Genomic DNA, 17,512 nt, shown 5'->3' on the forward strand with positions numbered 1-17,512 from the left:
CCCTTTCGATTTCTTCCGTTGTTGTTCATGAGTTAGTCCATAGTTGGGTCAATAACTTTAGGAGTAGTATGTTGGTCATTTTTTTAAGTTAGAGAGTCAAATGAATTAAGAAGTTAATGAATTTATTTGGTGGGTTTAATCATGGCATTATACTTTCAGTTTTTTAGCTTATTATTTGTTGTTTGTTAGCCTACATATATGGCTCTTGTATTTGGTGAATTAAGCATGAAGAAATATTATTGAGTTCTTTATTTTACTTGCTTCATACTTATCTAATATTATTATTGTTTTATCCTTTAGTACGTATTAGTTTCAACGGTCCTCTTATTCCTCTACTCCTTTTAATTCTTAAATCTTTATTTGTTTGTAAATTAGTGATAATTAGATTAATTATTGATTTGTTTAATTACTTTTGATATATTATTGACGTACAAATTGAATTTTAAAAACTTTGAACTTATATATTGAATATTTAATTAATATATGAGCATCGTTTGCTTTTTAAGATTCCGAACCCACAGTTCGGAATTCCTGGATACGCCACTGCTAATTAGGCGAAACAATGGGTAACTGTATGTTTTCCCATGAGAAATTATGAGAGTGCCAAGAAAGTTCAACCGAAGTATAAAGGTCAGAATAAAATTGTGTAGTGTTACTCTACTAAACTTAAGTTATCAAACTAAAGCTCACTTGGTACCAAACTAGAATGAAAATGTGTACTTACCAATTTGCCCCTTATTTTAGGATTGGGTACCAAACTAGAGGGTTGAGAAGAATTGGGCAGTCCTCTTTATAATTTAGGTGCACAATAATATATGATATTCATGATCTTCGACAATCGACACAAGTATTAAATATCAATATGTCATTTTGTACACAAAATTTTAGAAAAAAAAGTTCCTCTTATCTTCTTTTAGCAAAAGACAGAAAATGCATCCTAAAATTTTTGTTTACACTTTGTTATTCTCTGTAAGCTCCATCAAAGTCTTCACAAGATTACTCATTTGTAGACCGCAAAACATAGCTGAATCAAGAGTAAGGGAGAAACTACAACTGTGACGTTATTTTAATAATGCCACAAAATTTACATTATATCATGCTAAAACAAATTTTACAATCAAAAGGTGGATCCTCCTTTTGCAAAAAAGTCACTGCTATACATGTGAATCATATCTGTATTACAGCAACAAGTACAGTGCAAGATTTTCCGCCACGGGAACCCTACCAGGTAGTGATCACTTCTGCACATCAGGTATCAGCTGGTCCTGGATCAGTTCTTGATTCTAAACAGCTGTTCGCCTGCTCTTATGAGACTTTCAGACGTGAGAGTCAAATCTGCAAGGAATGGTGAAATGTCAAAAGGCTCGGAATCACTAGTCATTGATAAGTCTATTATATATATATATATATATATATATATATATATATATATATATATATATATATATATATATATATATATATATATATATATATTCTCTGTCCCACGGTTATATTTGTGCTTATTTGAGCTATACAGAGCTATTTTTATTACTAATATACGTTTTCTAGTGTTTTTGTAGAGTTGGTATTATTTTGTAGGAATTTGCAATTATTGAGCCACTACAAAGTCATTGGAGTTTGATCGTATTTATGACCGTTCATATGAAGCCCAAAACCGAGTTAAAGGAATTTAATCCGATGATTAAGGGCTCGATATATAAAGAGGTTCAAAATTTCCCCCACAAATTACGGACAACAAGAGAAAAAATGGGCAACAAAAGAAGCACAAAGCCCAGCTCGCAGCTCCAAGCAATCGGGCCCGATCACTTAAATAAATTAGCAGTTGGACGCGCTTTTTCCTTGGGCTTTACTTCAACTATTCTTTAAGTCGGTTTGCGGCTCTAGTGGGCTCCTAATTCAGCAGCTTTGATAGTGGAATTAGAGTTTGACTTAGAATCAAACTCCTTTTCCTATAAAAGGAGGTAGTACGTACTACGTAGGGTGGCTGGGAGATTAATTAGTTTTTAGTTTCCTTTTTATTAGTTTTAGTTTTGTTTTTTTTATTAGTTTTAGTTTTAGTTTTGTTTTCTTTTCTCTCTCTAACTTTTCTCTCTCTCCCTTAATTAAACTCTTAGTATTATTTTCTCTGTTGTTTTCTCTCTCTCTACAACTCCTGGTTTAATCTCAGCTATTTATTTTCTTTATTTCATCATATCTCCTTTAATTGCTTTGATTAGTTTAGATTTAATTATGTGTGATTAGTTTTATTTCTAGGGTTTGTGGGGATCCATAAATAATATGAAGGGAAATTTGTTGTTGATTATCAATGCTAAATTAATTTCCTATATTGATTGATTTAATGCTCTATGACTAGATTTGCGCAGATCTTTTATGCATGAGTTTAACAATATTGATTCGAGATTCAACAGATGAGAATTGATGTTTAGGTCTAGTTTCAATAGGCAGGTTAATTTATAAATGGTTAAGTCGAGATTCGACAGATGAGATTTAATACCGGTAAATTAATTGTGTGATTGTAATACGTAGCGAAAGCCCTTTATGATCTGATTAATGTATGCACTGATGATTGATTATTATGTTTTACCTTGGAATATTATTTATTGGTGAACCTATACCTTGGAATATTATTTATTGGTAAATTAATTTGGCGTCGTTGCCGGGGAGACGGTTTAATTTTTATTTCTAATTATTATTAGAGTCTAGATTATTTTTAATTTATTTTTTTTCATTATTTTTTTTTTTTAATTTTTAATTTTTTTTATGAGTTGAAAATATCCATGCTTATGTCACTACAAGAATTATATAATTTTTATGCAGCACCTAACTACTGTAGTTGTCAACGTCTTTGTCATGAAAATACTGAATGCCCTTATAGTGAGTGGATGATTTTAGAGTCTTTCCATATACATATGATCGTATTCGGAAACGATTAGTTGCTAATGAAAGTTATTGGAAGGCTCTTGATGAAAAAGTCTATGGACACTATAATAATATGAATGTTATTGAGGATGAAGAAGCATCGGTTATAGAATTTGTGGTTGAAAAATCATTGGTTGACGAATCGGTAATTGAAAAATCATTAGTTGTAGAAACGGTGGTTGAAAATTCCTTTGTTGATAATGAGGATATTTGTAAGGGTGGAATTTTCAAGTCATTATTGGATGATAAAGACAATGACTACCTCCATGTTCGTTCTATTAATTCTAAATTTTTAACGGAGGAAGTGAGTTCTGTTTAAGTGCTCCTAACTTTTTCTTTGTAGGGATAAATGTGCTTGCTATTAATCCCTATATAGTGCTTAATGAAATGTTTGCAGGAGCGTTTGATAAGTTACTCAAGGCATAGAATTCTTCCGATTGAGAGAAGGAGTATGGTCGAGCGGGACCTTGATAAACTAGCGCTTTGCGGGAGACAACCCGTATTTTGTTGCTTTTTATTTAGTTTTTTTTTTTTTTAATTTGTTTGTGTGTTTTCTTTTTGTTTTGTTTTAGAGAGGTAGAGTAGAGTATATCTTATATTTGTGGGAGTGTGATTTTGTGCAGAGATACTAGAAAAGTTGAGAAAAGATCGAAGGGGCTAAAGGAATCTCGGGGCAATTAGCAGCAGCAAGCTACCCGCGTCAAATCAGTAGCACGGGCCCGATCGGGCAGAGCTCGCCCGATCGGGCACGCGTACGTGTCAGCAAACTTTGTCAACTTCGACAGGCCATAACTTTTGCGTTTCTTATCCAATTTTTGCGTGTGACTTTCGTTGGAAAGCTCTTCAAGTCTAGTTTCCAATGCAATTAGAATCACTTTATTATCATTTATATATCAAAAGTTATGATCAGAATAGTGAACCTGACTCAAATTTGGACTTTTTCCCACTAACACTTTGTTTCTTTCTTGCCCAATTTTGTTCCAAAGAGATGCATTGCAATCCTCGAGGCTTTGGTGACATTGATGTGGTGATGACGAAGAGTAGTCACCTTGATTACTAGCTTCCCTTTAAGACAATGAGGATATTGTCTGATTTAGCTTGGGGGGAGGTTCTCGTGTACGTTTAGTATATCTTTCACCCTCTCTCTTTTTATTTTATTTATTTATTTATTTATTTATTTTCCTTTTGGTGTGCTTAGTATAGTTTTTTTTGCTCCCTTAGTTTAGATTTTTATTGCTCCCTTAGTTTAGATTTTAAAAATACATTACAATGATTAATAAATCATGCTTCCCTGTGCCCCTTGATTAAAAATTTTCGAAATTATTTTGATTCTTGGTTATTGATGATAAATATTGTAGATTAGTTGATCATGATTTGATATTTGATTGCCTTGAAACCTTAACATGCGTCAATTTTGCCCAACTATAGTGCTTGACTAGTTGATTTGGTTAGGAAACGTGTGATAGTTCCGTAATTCCTGGTATGTCAATGAATTTGAGTATTGATTTGCAACTATGAGTAGTGTTTCATGACTTATTATTATACACATGAGGAGAACGAAGGCGTTCATTATTTTAGGTAGCCTTCAGAGTATTTAGATATATTTGTTCCCTTCTTGTTACCCATGTTGTTGCTTGTGCCCTTTTATTGTTTATTTAGCCACATTACGAGCCTATATGAGCCCATTGGTTACTAGTCCCAAGCTTGGCTTGGGGGAGCTGTTAGTTGGTGAGGTGAGGGAGTTGTGGTGTGCACATTATTTGCACAGTGTGGGAATAAAAGAAGAGTGATTGTTCTTTGATTTTTTATTGGAAAATATTGATGTTGTGTTTCAAAGTTGAAATTTTCAATATGAGTTAAAAAGAAAAAAAAGAGCAAAAGAAAAAAAATTAATGCTCAAGTGTTCTATTTGAAGGTTGTTCAAGAAATAAAAAATAATAATAAAAAAAAAATCAAGTTTGAAAAAGAGAAAAAAAAGAATGAGTTTAAAGTTTGTATTTCACTCGAGTTCCACATTATCATATTTTTATGAGTGAATTTTGTAAGTGTTGGGATTGTTTATGATGATTGGAGTTGTATTTGGTGGTTTTTGTTGGAGTTAGTTATGTTGTTGGAGATGTATGATCATCATTTATTTTTGATCATGGGTTTATTAGGATTTGGCTCCCTTAATGCATAGCTTTTCTCTCACGTACTCCCAAATTTATCCTACCCTTTACCCTAGCCTTACATTACAAGCTTTAAAGACCTTCCGTGCATATAGAAGTTGTGTAAATGTGAAAGTGTTGTTTTATCAATGCAAGTTATGACTTGACATATTTCGAGTCGACTAGTAGGTTGAGCGTACATTGTTCTTATACACACGAGAGTGTGAGTTGGGAGGGCATCGTTCACATTAAAGGGGTTGGTTGGAGAGTGATTGTGTACATCTTTTACTCGCCACATAAATGAGAGTTGAGTGTGTGAGCACTAGTCTTGAATTCTATATGCTCTTGTGGTTTGCTCTATTTGAAAATTGTTAGGGAAGATTGGTAGTTGGATGGATTTGATTGGTTGACTTTGATACATGTTTGTCAGATTTACCTTGAATTATATTTATTGTTTTTAAATTATTTTTGGGGTGAAGTTTGATTTATTTATTCATTGCTTTGTTTAGGGACAAGCAAAGGTTTGACTTGGGGGAGTTTGATAAGTCTATTTTATGTATATATTTATTCCCTGTCTCATGGTTATATTTGTGCTTATTTGAGCTATACAGAGCTATTTTTATTACTAATATACGTTTTCTAGTGTTTTTATAGAGTTGGTATTATTTTGTAGGAATTTGCAGATTTATGATAATTCCCGAGCTTATTGAGTCACTACAAAGTCATTGGAGTTTGATCGTATTTATGACCGTTCATATGAAGCCCAAAACCGAGTTAAAGGAATTTAATCCGGTGATTAAGGGCTCGATATATAAAGAGGTTCAAAATTTCCCCCACAAATTACGGACCAAACAAGAGAAAAAATGGGCAACAAAAGAAGCACAAAGCCCAGCTCGCAGCTCCAAGCAATCGGGCCCGATCACTTAAATAAATTAGCAGTTGGACGCGCTTTTTCCTTGGGCTTTACTTCAACTATTCTTTAAGTCGGTTTGCGGCTCTAGTGGGCTCCTAATTCGGCAGCTTTGATAGTGGAATTAGAGTTTGACTTAGAATCAAACTCCTTTTCCTATAAAAGGAGGTAGTACGTACTACGTAGGGTGGCTGGGAGATTAATTAGTTTTTAGTTTCCTTTTTATTAGTTTTAGTTTTGTTTTTTTTATTAGTTTTAGTTTTAGTTTTGTTTTCTTTTCTCTCTCTAACTTTTCTCTCTCTCCCTTAATTAAACTCTTAGTATTATTTTCTCTCTTGTTTTCTCTCTCTACAACTTGGGTTTAATCTCAGTTATTTATTTTCTTTCTTTCATCATATCTCCTTTAATTGCTTTGATTAGTTTAGATTTAATTATGTGTGATTAGTTTTATTTCTAGGGTTTGTAGGGATCCATAAATAATATGAAGGGGTAATTTGTTGTTGTTGATTATCAATGCTAGATTAATTTCCTATTGATTGATTTAATGCTATGTGACTAGATTTGCACAGATCTTTTCTGCATGAGTTTAACAATATTGATTCGAGATTCGACAGATGAGAATTGATGTTTTAGGTCTAGTTTCAATAGGCAGGTTAATTTATAAATGGTTAAGTCGAGATTCAACAGATGAGATTTAATACCGGTAAATTAATTGTGTGATTGTAATACGTAGCGAAAGCCCTTTATGATCTGATTAATGTATGCATTGATGATTGATTATTATGTTTTACCCTGGAATATTATTTATTGGTGAACCTATACCCTAGGTCTTTTATTCATTGTTACTCCTCCTACTTTTATTGTTTCCCACTTTTACTCTTATTAGTTTAGTTTCCTTCGATTATTATATTTTGGTTACTTTATAATCTAGATTATATTAATTAATTAGGAATAGAAAGACTCGGTTCTCTGTGGATTCGACCCTACTACCCTATCTACATTAGTTAGAGGATTTAGGAATTATTTTTGATTAAGGAATACGACTTTACCTTATCAGTCATTCAAATGAGGTGCTGAAAAGCTGCAAGGAATGGTGAAATGTTTTAATGTATTAATTACAGGGGTATGACGACAAAATGAAGAGTCTAAGAAACATAGGATACAATTGATAAAGAACAAAGTATAGAATGTGAAGTCCTTAACAGTTTTTTTTTCCTCCTGTAATGATGGAAACAACAAGAACTTGATGGTTTTTCTTTTTTTTTTAAAAAAAACTCGTTCTTCAGCTTCTCCTCCTCCACAAGAGATGGAAACAAAATAAAAAATAATAATAATAATAGTAGGGGGGGGGGGCTTTATAACTTTTCTAATTATGTTTCATTATCCACATTTAATACAATTGATTCTCCCATAAAACAGATTGCTCAATGATTTCAACCAAATCAATTTGAAAGAGTGGGATCATGGAAAGGTTAAACGAGGTAGAGGGAGACCGAAAATCACTTGGTTAGGAGTTAGGAAGGTTTTTGTGGATTACTATACGGAATAATCACTTTTCGTTCATGTAGCCGACCACACTTACAAGATGAAGACTTTGATTGATTGAATGCGTTGAAACCCCTAACCATCCATATTGAAAATAAATACATGTTTGCCTAACTATTTCCAAAGAGAGTTACCAAAGATATAAATGCAATTCCTACAAACTCTTTTTTGGCCAAAAGGAAAATTGAAATCAAACAATAGAACATAGGGTTGAAAAAATTGCAGAATTGGAGCCAAGGGGCCATTATACGATCTTTTCAAGGTTGTAGCATCATATGACTCATATCTACAATCTTCGGCAGTTAAGAAGTCTTTTTAGTAGGACATTGCAGAGGGCATTTACCATTTCCAGCCTTTTTTCTACCTTTAACCAGAGAACTAGAGCAGAGAAGCAGAAAATACTTTATCATTTTTGTGCAAAAGGAGGGAGGTTGTGTTATTGGTCAAAAATAAAGATTATGGGTAAGGAAAACATTACTCATCTTTTGAAACCTTTTACTATGTACCTTTCATAAACCTTTTATCTTTACTTCACATTTTAAAATTTTGAATAATTCTACCAAAACTGCTTTCAGAAGGAAAGAGCATCTTTAATCAGTGGATTTAATGAATGAAAGTTATTCACTTCTCAAAAATTTCAACATAACAACTACTCCCTCCGTTTTATATTTTTCTTCCCACTTTGACCAATTTTTGTCTCACAAAAAGATTCTAAGTGAGAAGGACAATATGAAACTGATGGAATACTAATTACAAAAGTTGACTATAATCAATGTTCTCAGATGGAGATGATACTCATGCTATACTGCAGTGCTGAATACAATCTTAATGAAACCTGGTCGAATAACTAAGATGATGAGTTTTAGAATAATAAAGATCATGGCCAATGAGGTTTTAAGCTAACTCCCTCTAAACCCATACTAAACCATGTTGATGTCATTCCAAGTGATATTGAGACCAACAAGAATGCTGAATACATAATGAAGAATAGATCAATGGCAAATATCTTACAGCACGAATTAGCAGCTAATCTAATACCAACAAACCCCGTCCCCTGGCCCTTCCGTTCATACCCAACTACAATTCTACAAATGGGATAATTAGAGCATTAAGCAGCACATATGGTAGAATACAACTTATACTATACAAAAGAAAGTAAAACTCATTTCAAAATTTGATGAGACTACTTCAAGGTTATGTTTTAGAACATGTATCCAATTTCAATTCCAGATATAATGTTAGGCAAACACTAGGCTATTCAAGAGTTTCAAATTCCATCTTAATATTTGGGAATTGAGTGGAATTTAAAATTTTGGAATTAATATCTTCAACTATGTATATAATTATTTGATTGGTCAGAGTCCCTAACTCTAATGTCAATAAACAATTCAAACCTTAACTAGATTCCCCAAAATTTAAATTTTTTTCTGATTTGAAAAGGCGGCCACTGCAGGCCTGCAGCCACCATCACCTCCGCCATTGATGGAATTTCTGAACTTAAGATCTTCCTTCCCAGCTTCAACAAATTTTTCGAACCTTGGCGATTTTCTGAATGATATTGTGGTGTTCTTTTGGTTGGATTTATTTTTAATAACTATGGATTGAAGACTGGAATAGGAAAGAAATGATTAAGGGATAATATCAAGAAGAGAATCCAGGATAGAAAAGAAGCAATATGGTTGGACTAGTGACAAAGATGCAGCCTTGAAATTGAGCTGAGACTAAGCTTTAATGGCTGAAAGGCAGAGAGAACGAGAGAGAGGTGAGAAAAAAAATTGCCGGGCCTTTTTGGAATTTGAATCTTGATACCTTGAGATGTCAATTCATCTAGGACAACTCCAAATATCCAAACATCACATTTGAAGATTGTTTAAGGCCATACTAAAGTAATTCTAACCCACTTTCCAGGTTAAGACAGGTAACTTATGAGAGGTAGAGGGAGAAAACTTACCACATGAAGATTGTTTATGCATCTGTTATTCCCTTGTACCCCTCCTTTTCCAGGACTGATGCGAGAGAAATGTCTCCTGTCTTCACAATTCTTCCATTTTCCTGAGTAAAACCATGAATCCATGTCTAGAAGGTTAGTATTCACAAATATTAATTCAAAGCCCACTAAATTTTATTTTTTTTTGGATGTGTGTGTGTGTTTTTTTTTTTTTTTTTTTTTTTTTTTTGGGGGGGGGGGGGGGGGGGGGGGGGGGGGGGGTCACTGCTGACCAAAATGAAAACAAAAAAACCTTTGGGAAAATAACCGTATCCCTAAACTCATCAACTTGGAAACATCCCCTCCCCACAATTGATTTAACTTTTGAATTATTATAATAATAACAACTAGCCATTCTCCAGATATAGCATACACAGAATTCCATAAACAAATCAAGGGTCAAACAGCCATACAGATAATTTTTCAATGAGAAGAAAACATAATTAACTAAAACAGAAGCTTCAAGAAATACTTTCATTTCTCATAACAGCACCACAGTCTCATTAGTAGATTCTGAGCATAGCATAACTATGTTATATGATTAGAGTAATCTTGATGGAAGAGGAGCAAAACAAGTTTATCACCGAAAGAAAAGGGAAAAAAAAAAAAAAAGCAAGCATGAGAATAAGAAAGCTACAAAAGTGGGTATCAACTGGGTTCTATTGGTTGGAAAAGGAGGAGATGCCTGCACTGCTTTTGCACAAAGTTGAAGGCATTGAAATGGTGAAGTAAAAAGCTGTTCAAGGGAATATTAGTCCATATGGTCATAATCTGAGTAAGATTTTATAGGAGAAGATATTTCTCCTTGTAACAAACCTTGATTTACCCAGATCAACCAGTGAAAGGTTTTGCAATGTATCCTCTTTAAACACAGCCAGAAAAAGGACCTCAATTTTCTAACTCATTCTTATTACATTGGGAAGCAGAGGGTGGGGTTTTAAATGATTGGAACAATAAACGCGACAAGAAAAGTAAATTAGAATTGGCCCACATAGGTAACAATTTTCAGATTTAAAATTCTTTATTTGGTGCTGTATATTGATTACTGTATTTAGATGGTAAACGAACCAATTTGGAGATTTAAGCTATGGAGTTGCCACTTGCCAGTACATTCATGAAGACCAATATCTATCCAAAACCTAGGGCAGGCACAGTACTAGGTTTAACGTGTGGCTGCGCACAGTTATAATCATAGGCACAGTCATGCTACTTTGTTTGGCATTAGCCTGGTAAATGCCCATAAAGCCCAAGGCTTTGATAGTTGACTTTCTTTATCAAGCACTTACAGCCAAGTTATCTATATCAGATTTAATCACAAGCTATCTTGAAGAATGTTGCAGTTTAAAAACAACCAACTTCATACTGGCTACAAGAAGCTTGACTTATGAGAGGATAATAATCGTTGAGACATAGTTTTTTTAAAAGTGTATACAGAAATTTGCAAGTCTTATTGAAGGAACACCGGAGGAGGAGGTGTCGACTTTGAAGGTGGTGGTCAGAGGTTGCAGTGACATTGAAGGTGGTGGTCGTATCGTGGAACATGAATATAGATGGAAGTTGAATGATTTTTTGAATTTAGGTTGATTGTTGATTGAATTTAGGTTTGGGAAAATAAATTGGGTGAGATTAATGATGTTAATTAAGTTAGATTAGTATTTTAATGAGTTCTATTTAGTTAGCTAATTGTGTTTATGAAATCTTTAGCAAGGGTACTTTTGTAATTTCATTTTAAAAAACTTGCTAAAAAGGAAACAAATGGAAAATTGCAACAAAAGTACACCAGCCCGCTTTGGCAAAAGTTGCAAATAATATGTAATGGAGGTAGTATATCAGGCATTCATACTGGTCATTCTTCCTACAGCCATGGGAAAAAAGAATAAAACAACTGAATTCGCTGATTAACGGCCTTTCCTCTTTTTATACTTGTATTTGAAAAGTCAGGTAAAGGGTGGTCTCATATGTGCACGCCTTTTCCCTCTACTATATTTCTGCTTCAATGTAGTGTAAGCTCACTAATTGTAAGTGCTGTAGGAATAAGATGACTTGGCCAATAACAAATTTGGAACAATTACAGGATGACTATGTGAGTTTAGACTGCACTAGGTGGATAGCATTTTTCCATGAACTGATTCTTTTCCTACATTCATGAGTATCTGCATAGTGAAGACCGATAGGACCTTTGAAGGTTGTCCCTATAATTCTAATAAGAGAGGACAGTGTTTTTAGCTTTTCTTTCAGCTTATAGAAAGAGGGCCTTTCCAAGCATGGGCATATCAGATATTCGGACTCTTTTATCCCCTTAACTTGACTATATGGTGGACTTGTTATCCCCCTTTATCATCTTTCAACCGTTACTTAAAATTTCATCATCTTAAAATTAAATTATTATTTTTAAAAAAATTATATAATTCAAGAAACCAGAAAGCTAAGGGCTTGTTTGGCATCATTTTTGGTTTTTAGTTTCCTGTTTTTTTGAAAACTAAAAACCAAAAACAAGAAACAAAAAAAAAGGTGTTTCCACTTTTTTGTTGTCAGTTTTCAAAATTATTATGATTTTATAAGTTTAAATAATTTTTTATTCATTATGTGACATATATCATATATTTTTAAACAACAAAAAACAGAAAACTACAGCAATGCCAAATGAAACCTAACTTTCTAACTTCTAAGTAAAGATATATCATCTATATAGAGTCAAATTCAAAAAGGCAGCTATCATTAGCTAATTTACTTACCATGATATGAATATAAGCAGGCTTTATAAAATCCAGAAGACGCTGATAGTGAGTGATCATCAACACAGCGTTATTTGGTGTCAAAAGATCATTTACTGCTCTTGCTACATCTTGAAGTGCATCAACGTCTAGCCCAGAGTCAATTTCGTCTAGTATAGCCAAGTCAGCCCCCAAAACCTGCAGTTTACAGATGCAACTACCGGATTCAGGAATCCAAAATAAGGGGCCGGTTTAGTAAGTATCTAGGTTCTAGCCTCAGCTTCAATTTACATAAAAGAAATAATGAATTAGCATTCAAAGAAGAGAACGACACAAAATTGTTCTCTGCTACACAAAAAGCATTTCTTGAGATTTATTCATTCACCTAAAATTATTTAATTGCACTCTACACCTTCACTGTTTTGAAATTCAAATATCATTACCACATTGGTCACTAGGGAGGAAAATTGAAAATTACAAAAGACAAAATCAACTGGTTAAGATCAAATTATTAAAAGCATCCCCCTAAAAGAACAGGAAACAAAATACATCCCTCACCCTAAAGTAGGACATACCGCAAGCTGTAAAATCTCATTACGCTTCCTTTCTCCACCACTAAATCCTTCATTAACATTTCTATTCAGAAAATCCATCTTCATGTTCACCTGATCAAGCTTGCTATATACATGGCTAAAGAACTGCATAGAATTAAAAAAAAAAAAAAATAAAAAAAAAAAAAAAAAAAAAAAATAATTAATAAGTTAGAGCTTCACATCATTTTTTCTCTTTCTTGATTTTTTAAAAAGAAATATGTTTTGCCAATATAATTAAACAGAGATCAACATACATTCCCATCAGTTATAGACTGCACATTTCCACTGTCACTGTTAAACAAGCCAAAGCTATGACCTTTATGGCTTTACAGCATGCAAGATAATCAACAATAAACATCCAGAAAAAATTTAAGGATCAACACATTAGAAAGATTGACAGATCATTCTCTGAGATATACATGTCTAACATGATTCAAAGATGGCGAAAGATGGGAATTCATTATAGCAATAATATTTAAAATACAAAAGTGATACCTCTATAGGACCCAGTTCTGGAAGTCCAAGTTTTCTTTGTCGAGCATTATATGCCATATTCAAAAAATCTGCATTGCTCACTCCAGGAATCGCAACTGGTGACTGGAAGCTCATAAAAATACCTGAAAGGGACCTTTCTTCTGGGTCCATCTCAAGTAGGTCTTGACCTTTGAAAATCGCAGTCCCTCCAGTAACTTCATAATCTGGATGACCTACAAGAACCTAGAAGATAATAATTTATAAACATATAAATTAAAAATCTCAAATAAACTAAAATATTGTATAAGACACAGACTTGTCAAGTTGAAAGACAGATTGGGTTTTCAACTTCAAGTCAAAGATGCAAAAGATAAATGAAATTACATTCTGCCAGTTAGATACTTTATTGATTATTGATGACAAAAACAAACCTTTGAGAATGTACTCTTCCCAGAACCATTCTTCCCCATGATTGCATGGACCTGCAAGCAATAACGCAGCATAAGACATGACTATCATCACTAATTCATTGTTTAGATCTGTACCAGTAGTATATTTAACTATTTAAGCAGGATCCCTTACATGTCTCAAAAAAAAAAAAAAAAAAAAAAAAAAAGAGACTAACAACTCAACAAATTTCCTAAGTTATACAAAAGTTGGTAGCAATTCAATGCCCATGCCACTTCATCATTCCCTTATCCAGAAACAAGTCACAAGCTACTTATGACAAAGTAAGCTCAAAAGAAACTACCACAAACAAAAAGTTACTTGTATCAAATTAAATACTCCCGCCATTTTATTTTTATTTTTTATGTTCTATTCACTTACTGCCTTACTAGAGACTCTTGTTTTTAGGAAACTTTGGGGAAAAAAAAGTGAAATAAGAGTGATGAGTAAATAGGTTACAATATTATGATTAACTGACAAAAGGCATATTGGATAAGAGGGTGGAGGGGAAGGGGAAGCTTCCACATAAAACTACCAGATGAAACTTAAGTGAAAATGAAGCCCTAAATCATCTATAGAGAGTGACACAGCCCTTGACTAGCAAATTTTATTACCCAACATTGTCGAGGCGCACTTTCGCATGCAAGGAACACCCCTTTTAGTCTATTACCCTACTTCTAATTGATGCAATCACCTCATTATACAACAATACACCCTCTTCTCCTCTCCTCAACCCCAACCTGTAAAGTAAACAACATCCTGTTCATCTTATATCTTTCAACAACGTAAATAAATCCTGCTCAAATTTCATCTCTATAGTTCCACTAATTAAGTACACTAACCAATGAAAAACCGAAGCTAGTATATTCCAATAATTTCAACATTCCTATAAATTAATACTTCATATATCAATCAGCAACACAAAAAATTTGCACATAACTACAATATAAATTCAATCATCATACGTATTAAGGGTATTAATTAAACATGAGATAAATTGCATTCCAATTATGTTACAGTAAAAATATTAACAAACAATCATAATAGAAATTCAATCAACTTCATTCGAAATTCAATTCAAGAAAAACAACTAAAATAAAGACAAACCTCTCCTTCATAAACAGTAAGATTAACACCATTGAGAATCTTTTGCTGAGATTCAGTAATAACAGCGGTCAGATCCTTAACTTCAAGAAGAAGCTTCTTCCCGTCCTTCTCCTTGGTATACGAAGTCGGAGAGTCAACGGCAACTGCTTTGGCAACCACCGGAAAACGGTGGAGGGAGCTCTGGTAGGTCGCACAGTGGGATTGGGGTATACGAATGGAAGAAAGTGGACGTAGTCTAAGGATTGGCAAAGTTTTTGTGCGGAAAGTAGGGTGAGAGAAGAGATTTGATGGGTTTAGGGGGGAGGAGGTAGAGCAATGAGCCATCGTTGATGTTGTTATTCCTGCAGCTCCTCCAGTCCACATCTATTAAGAAGAGGAAGGGAAGGTTAGAGGAGAAATACTCAATTAGTATATGATACTCCTGGAGTACCTAATATTGTACTCCAGGCCCAACCTAAATTAATGGGCTAAAACCCAACTAAAAGAAACGCATACGAAATTTTATTTTACGAAATAACAAATAAAGTAAATAAAATAACTTAAATTGTATATAAAAAAGATAGACTCAAAATGTCAAAATCAAACCATTTTATTTATCTCTCCACTCACTTTTCTTTTTTTCTCTCTCAGTTTGAAATTACAGTTTCTCCAATTGAAATGGAGCGAAAAATCTTCAATTGCATGTCTGCAAAATATTGAAGACAAAATTCCTACTCAAGCAAGCCCAAAACTAACATAAATTAATACTTGAAGTAAGTTTTTAAATAATTGTAAATTATTTTGCTAATTAGCTTTGAATTTGTGATAATTTTTGTATTTTTAAAAATTTAATATGCAATTAATACATGGAGATATGATGTAGTAGATGAAAATGAAAAAGGAGATAAACAAATTTCGCTTCTACATTTTGATTTTTGGCTACTGTTATCTCAAGATAATATTACTGTTCTTTAGATCTTATGTTATTTTGTGTTTAATTTGTGTTATTTTAGTTTTTGAAAGTAGTGGTGGGGAATGTTATTTTGTAATTTAAATGAAATTATTTTACTTAAAACCTAATGTTATTTTGCTTCTTAGGCTTCTGTTATTCAATTGCGTTCTTGTGTTATTTTGTTAAAACCATGTGTTATTTTACAGTCACCATATGTTATTTTGATAAATATAATTATGTTACTAAATTTTTCGTGCCTACAATTGTGTTACTTTGTATATAATCTTATGTTATTCTTTCAATATTTTTATGTTATTCTGTACATTTAGTTTTATTCTACTGCTTTTGTTTGATTGTCTTCTTCGCACTTATCTCCTTCTTTAATCTGCCATCATTAATGGCATTCCAATATGCTTTTTGAGTTTCTCTCTCCTTTTTTTCCCCTTTCCCCATCTTAATTGACTGATTTAGGGTATTATAATCCTTAATTTTTATCAAATTTTCTCTCTTCTGTTCTCGTTTGGGGATATTTTTTTTTTAACAATTGTTAAGTTTTAATCCTGGAGTACCGTGAGCATAGTACTCCGGGAGTACAATAGAAATTGCGCAATGCAATAGCAAAAAAAAACCCCAAAATTTTGAGTAGTTAATCTGATTAAAAATAGGATAAAACTCAAATTAACCAAACAATAAATAGCAAAAAAAAAACCCTATATCAAACTCGAATTAATCATAACAAATCGAGCAAACTTAAGATTCAAATTAATTTAACTAAATCAAGCAAATTCAAAATTAAACTGATCTATACATACCTTAACGAAAAAGTGCGATGAATTGATGAGAAAAAGCGAAAAACTCAAAGAGCGAAGCAACAGAATAGCGAAGAAATGGAAGAGCGACTCTTAGAGAATTTGGAAGAAGAAAGAGGAAATCTAAAGAAGAGAGAGAAAGGAAAAAAAAAACGGAGGAAAAACCTAGGTAGTCATTCAAAGCGCAAATTTATCAAAATGCCGTTAATGAAATGAAAAAGGCAAGTGAGATTTATAGGTTCATATGTGAGAATTCATACTTATATGAAAACTGATCTATAATTTAGAACACGTGAGTAAAAATTTAGAACATGCGACTCAAATTTAAATTTAGAAATATGACTTATTGTAACACCCCAATAATTTTCTCTTGGAACCTGTAAATACCCTGAACAAAATCCAAGAGAATTACTGACATGCTACCGCCACGTGTTCAAACGTTAAGGCTTTATCAGAAAATAGAAGCGGAAAAACTAACTCATATATATAAATAAGTTTCAAAACCAACGAATGAAACCAAATTAAGTGTTACAAGTTGGAACCATTAAGGCCCTTATTCAAAACCCAAAAAAAGTAGCAAATAAATAAAACCAGAGTTAAATAAATTCAAACTTATGAAAAGAAATAAACTGCGAACAATAACAAACTCTCCACTCAAAATCCCACCACCTTGATGCAAGTCCAAACTATGTAAACATCTGTTATGAGTCTGCTCCCCAATATTACAAGTGTAAAGATTGGATCGTCACAGGGTCATTGAAAGGCGAAGACCATGACCAAAGAAAGACACACAAAGCACGCAATCAGCAAAGCTGAGTACATACAAGCTGCAAAACATAAAAGAAATCCTTAACATGCTACTAATAATCAATCATCACGCATCATTAGTTTATAGACTCGACACATGACTCAACTATTTATATTAC

The 17,512-nt window shown here is 33.1% G+C and overlaps 1 protein-coding gene across 5 annotated transcripts; it reads right to left on the minus strand.

Moving 5' to 3' along the window:
- Positions 1-882: 882 nt before the first annotated feature.
- Positions 883-16,796, minus strand: LOC110737402 (ABC transporter I family member 6, chloroplastic-like). 5 transcript variants are annotated; one of them, XM_021917759.1, is made up of 9 exons: positions 16,590-16,794; positions 14,847-15,209; positions 13,724-13,774; positions 13,314-13,535; positions 12,801-12,923; positions 12,247-12,423; positions 9,476-9,576; positions 7,029-7,060; positions 883-1,335 (listed from the first exon to the last, which is right to left on the minus strand). In XM_021917759.1, exons 2-7 carry the CDS (start codon positions 15,207-15,209, stop codon positions 9,490-9,492), a joined length of 1,023 nt encoding a protein of 340 aa, XP_021773451.1. In that variant the 5' UTR covers positions 16,590-16,794; the 3' UTR covers positions 883-1,335; positions 7,029-7,060; positions 9,476-9,489. The 5 variants fall into 5 exon arrangements, with proteins under 5 accessions (XP_021773451.1, XP_021773450.1, XP_021773454.1 ...); XM_021917758.1 differs by lacking the exon at positions 7,029-7,060; XM_021917761.1 differs by lacking the exons at positions 883-1,335; positions 7,029-7,060 and adding an exon at positions 7,069-7,902.
- Positions 16,797-17,512: the final 716 nt, after the last annotated feature.

This window comes from Chenopodium quinoa, unplaced genomic scaffold, assembly GCF_001683475.1.
Source record: "Chenopodium quinoa cultivar QQ74 unplaced genomic scaffold, ASM168347v1, whole genome shotgun sequence".
NCBI classification, from domain to species: domain Eukaryota; kingdom Viridiplantae; phylum Streptophyta; class Magnoliopsida; order Caryophyllales; family Amaranthaceae; genus Chenopodium; species Chenopodium quinoa.

What these genes read in the sequence shown, in the direction of transcription:
- LOC110737402 (XM_021917758.1), bottom strand. Translation starts at nt 15,209, where the DNA reads ATGTGGACTGGAGGAGCTGCAGGAATAACAACATCAACGATGGCTCAT. An exon ending in TTACTGTTTATGAAGGAGAG is followed by an intron (nt 13,775 to 14,846) that starts GTTTGTCTTTAT and finishes TATTGCTTGCAG; the next exon opens with GTCCATGCAATCATGGGGAA. An exon ending in CAGAACTGGGTCCTATAGAG is followed by an intron (nt 12,924 to 13,313) that starts GTATCACTTTTG and finishes AATTCTATGCAG; the next exon opens with TTCTTTAGCCATGTATATAG.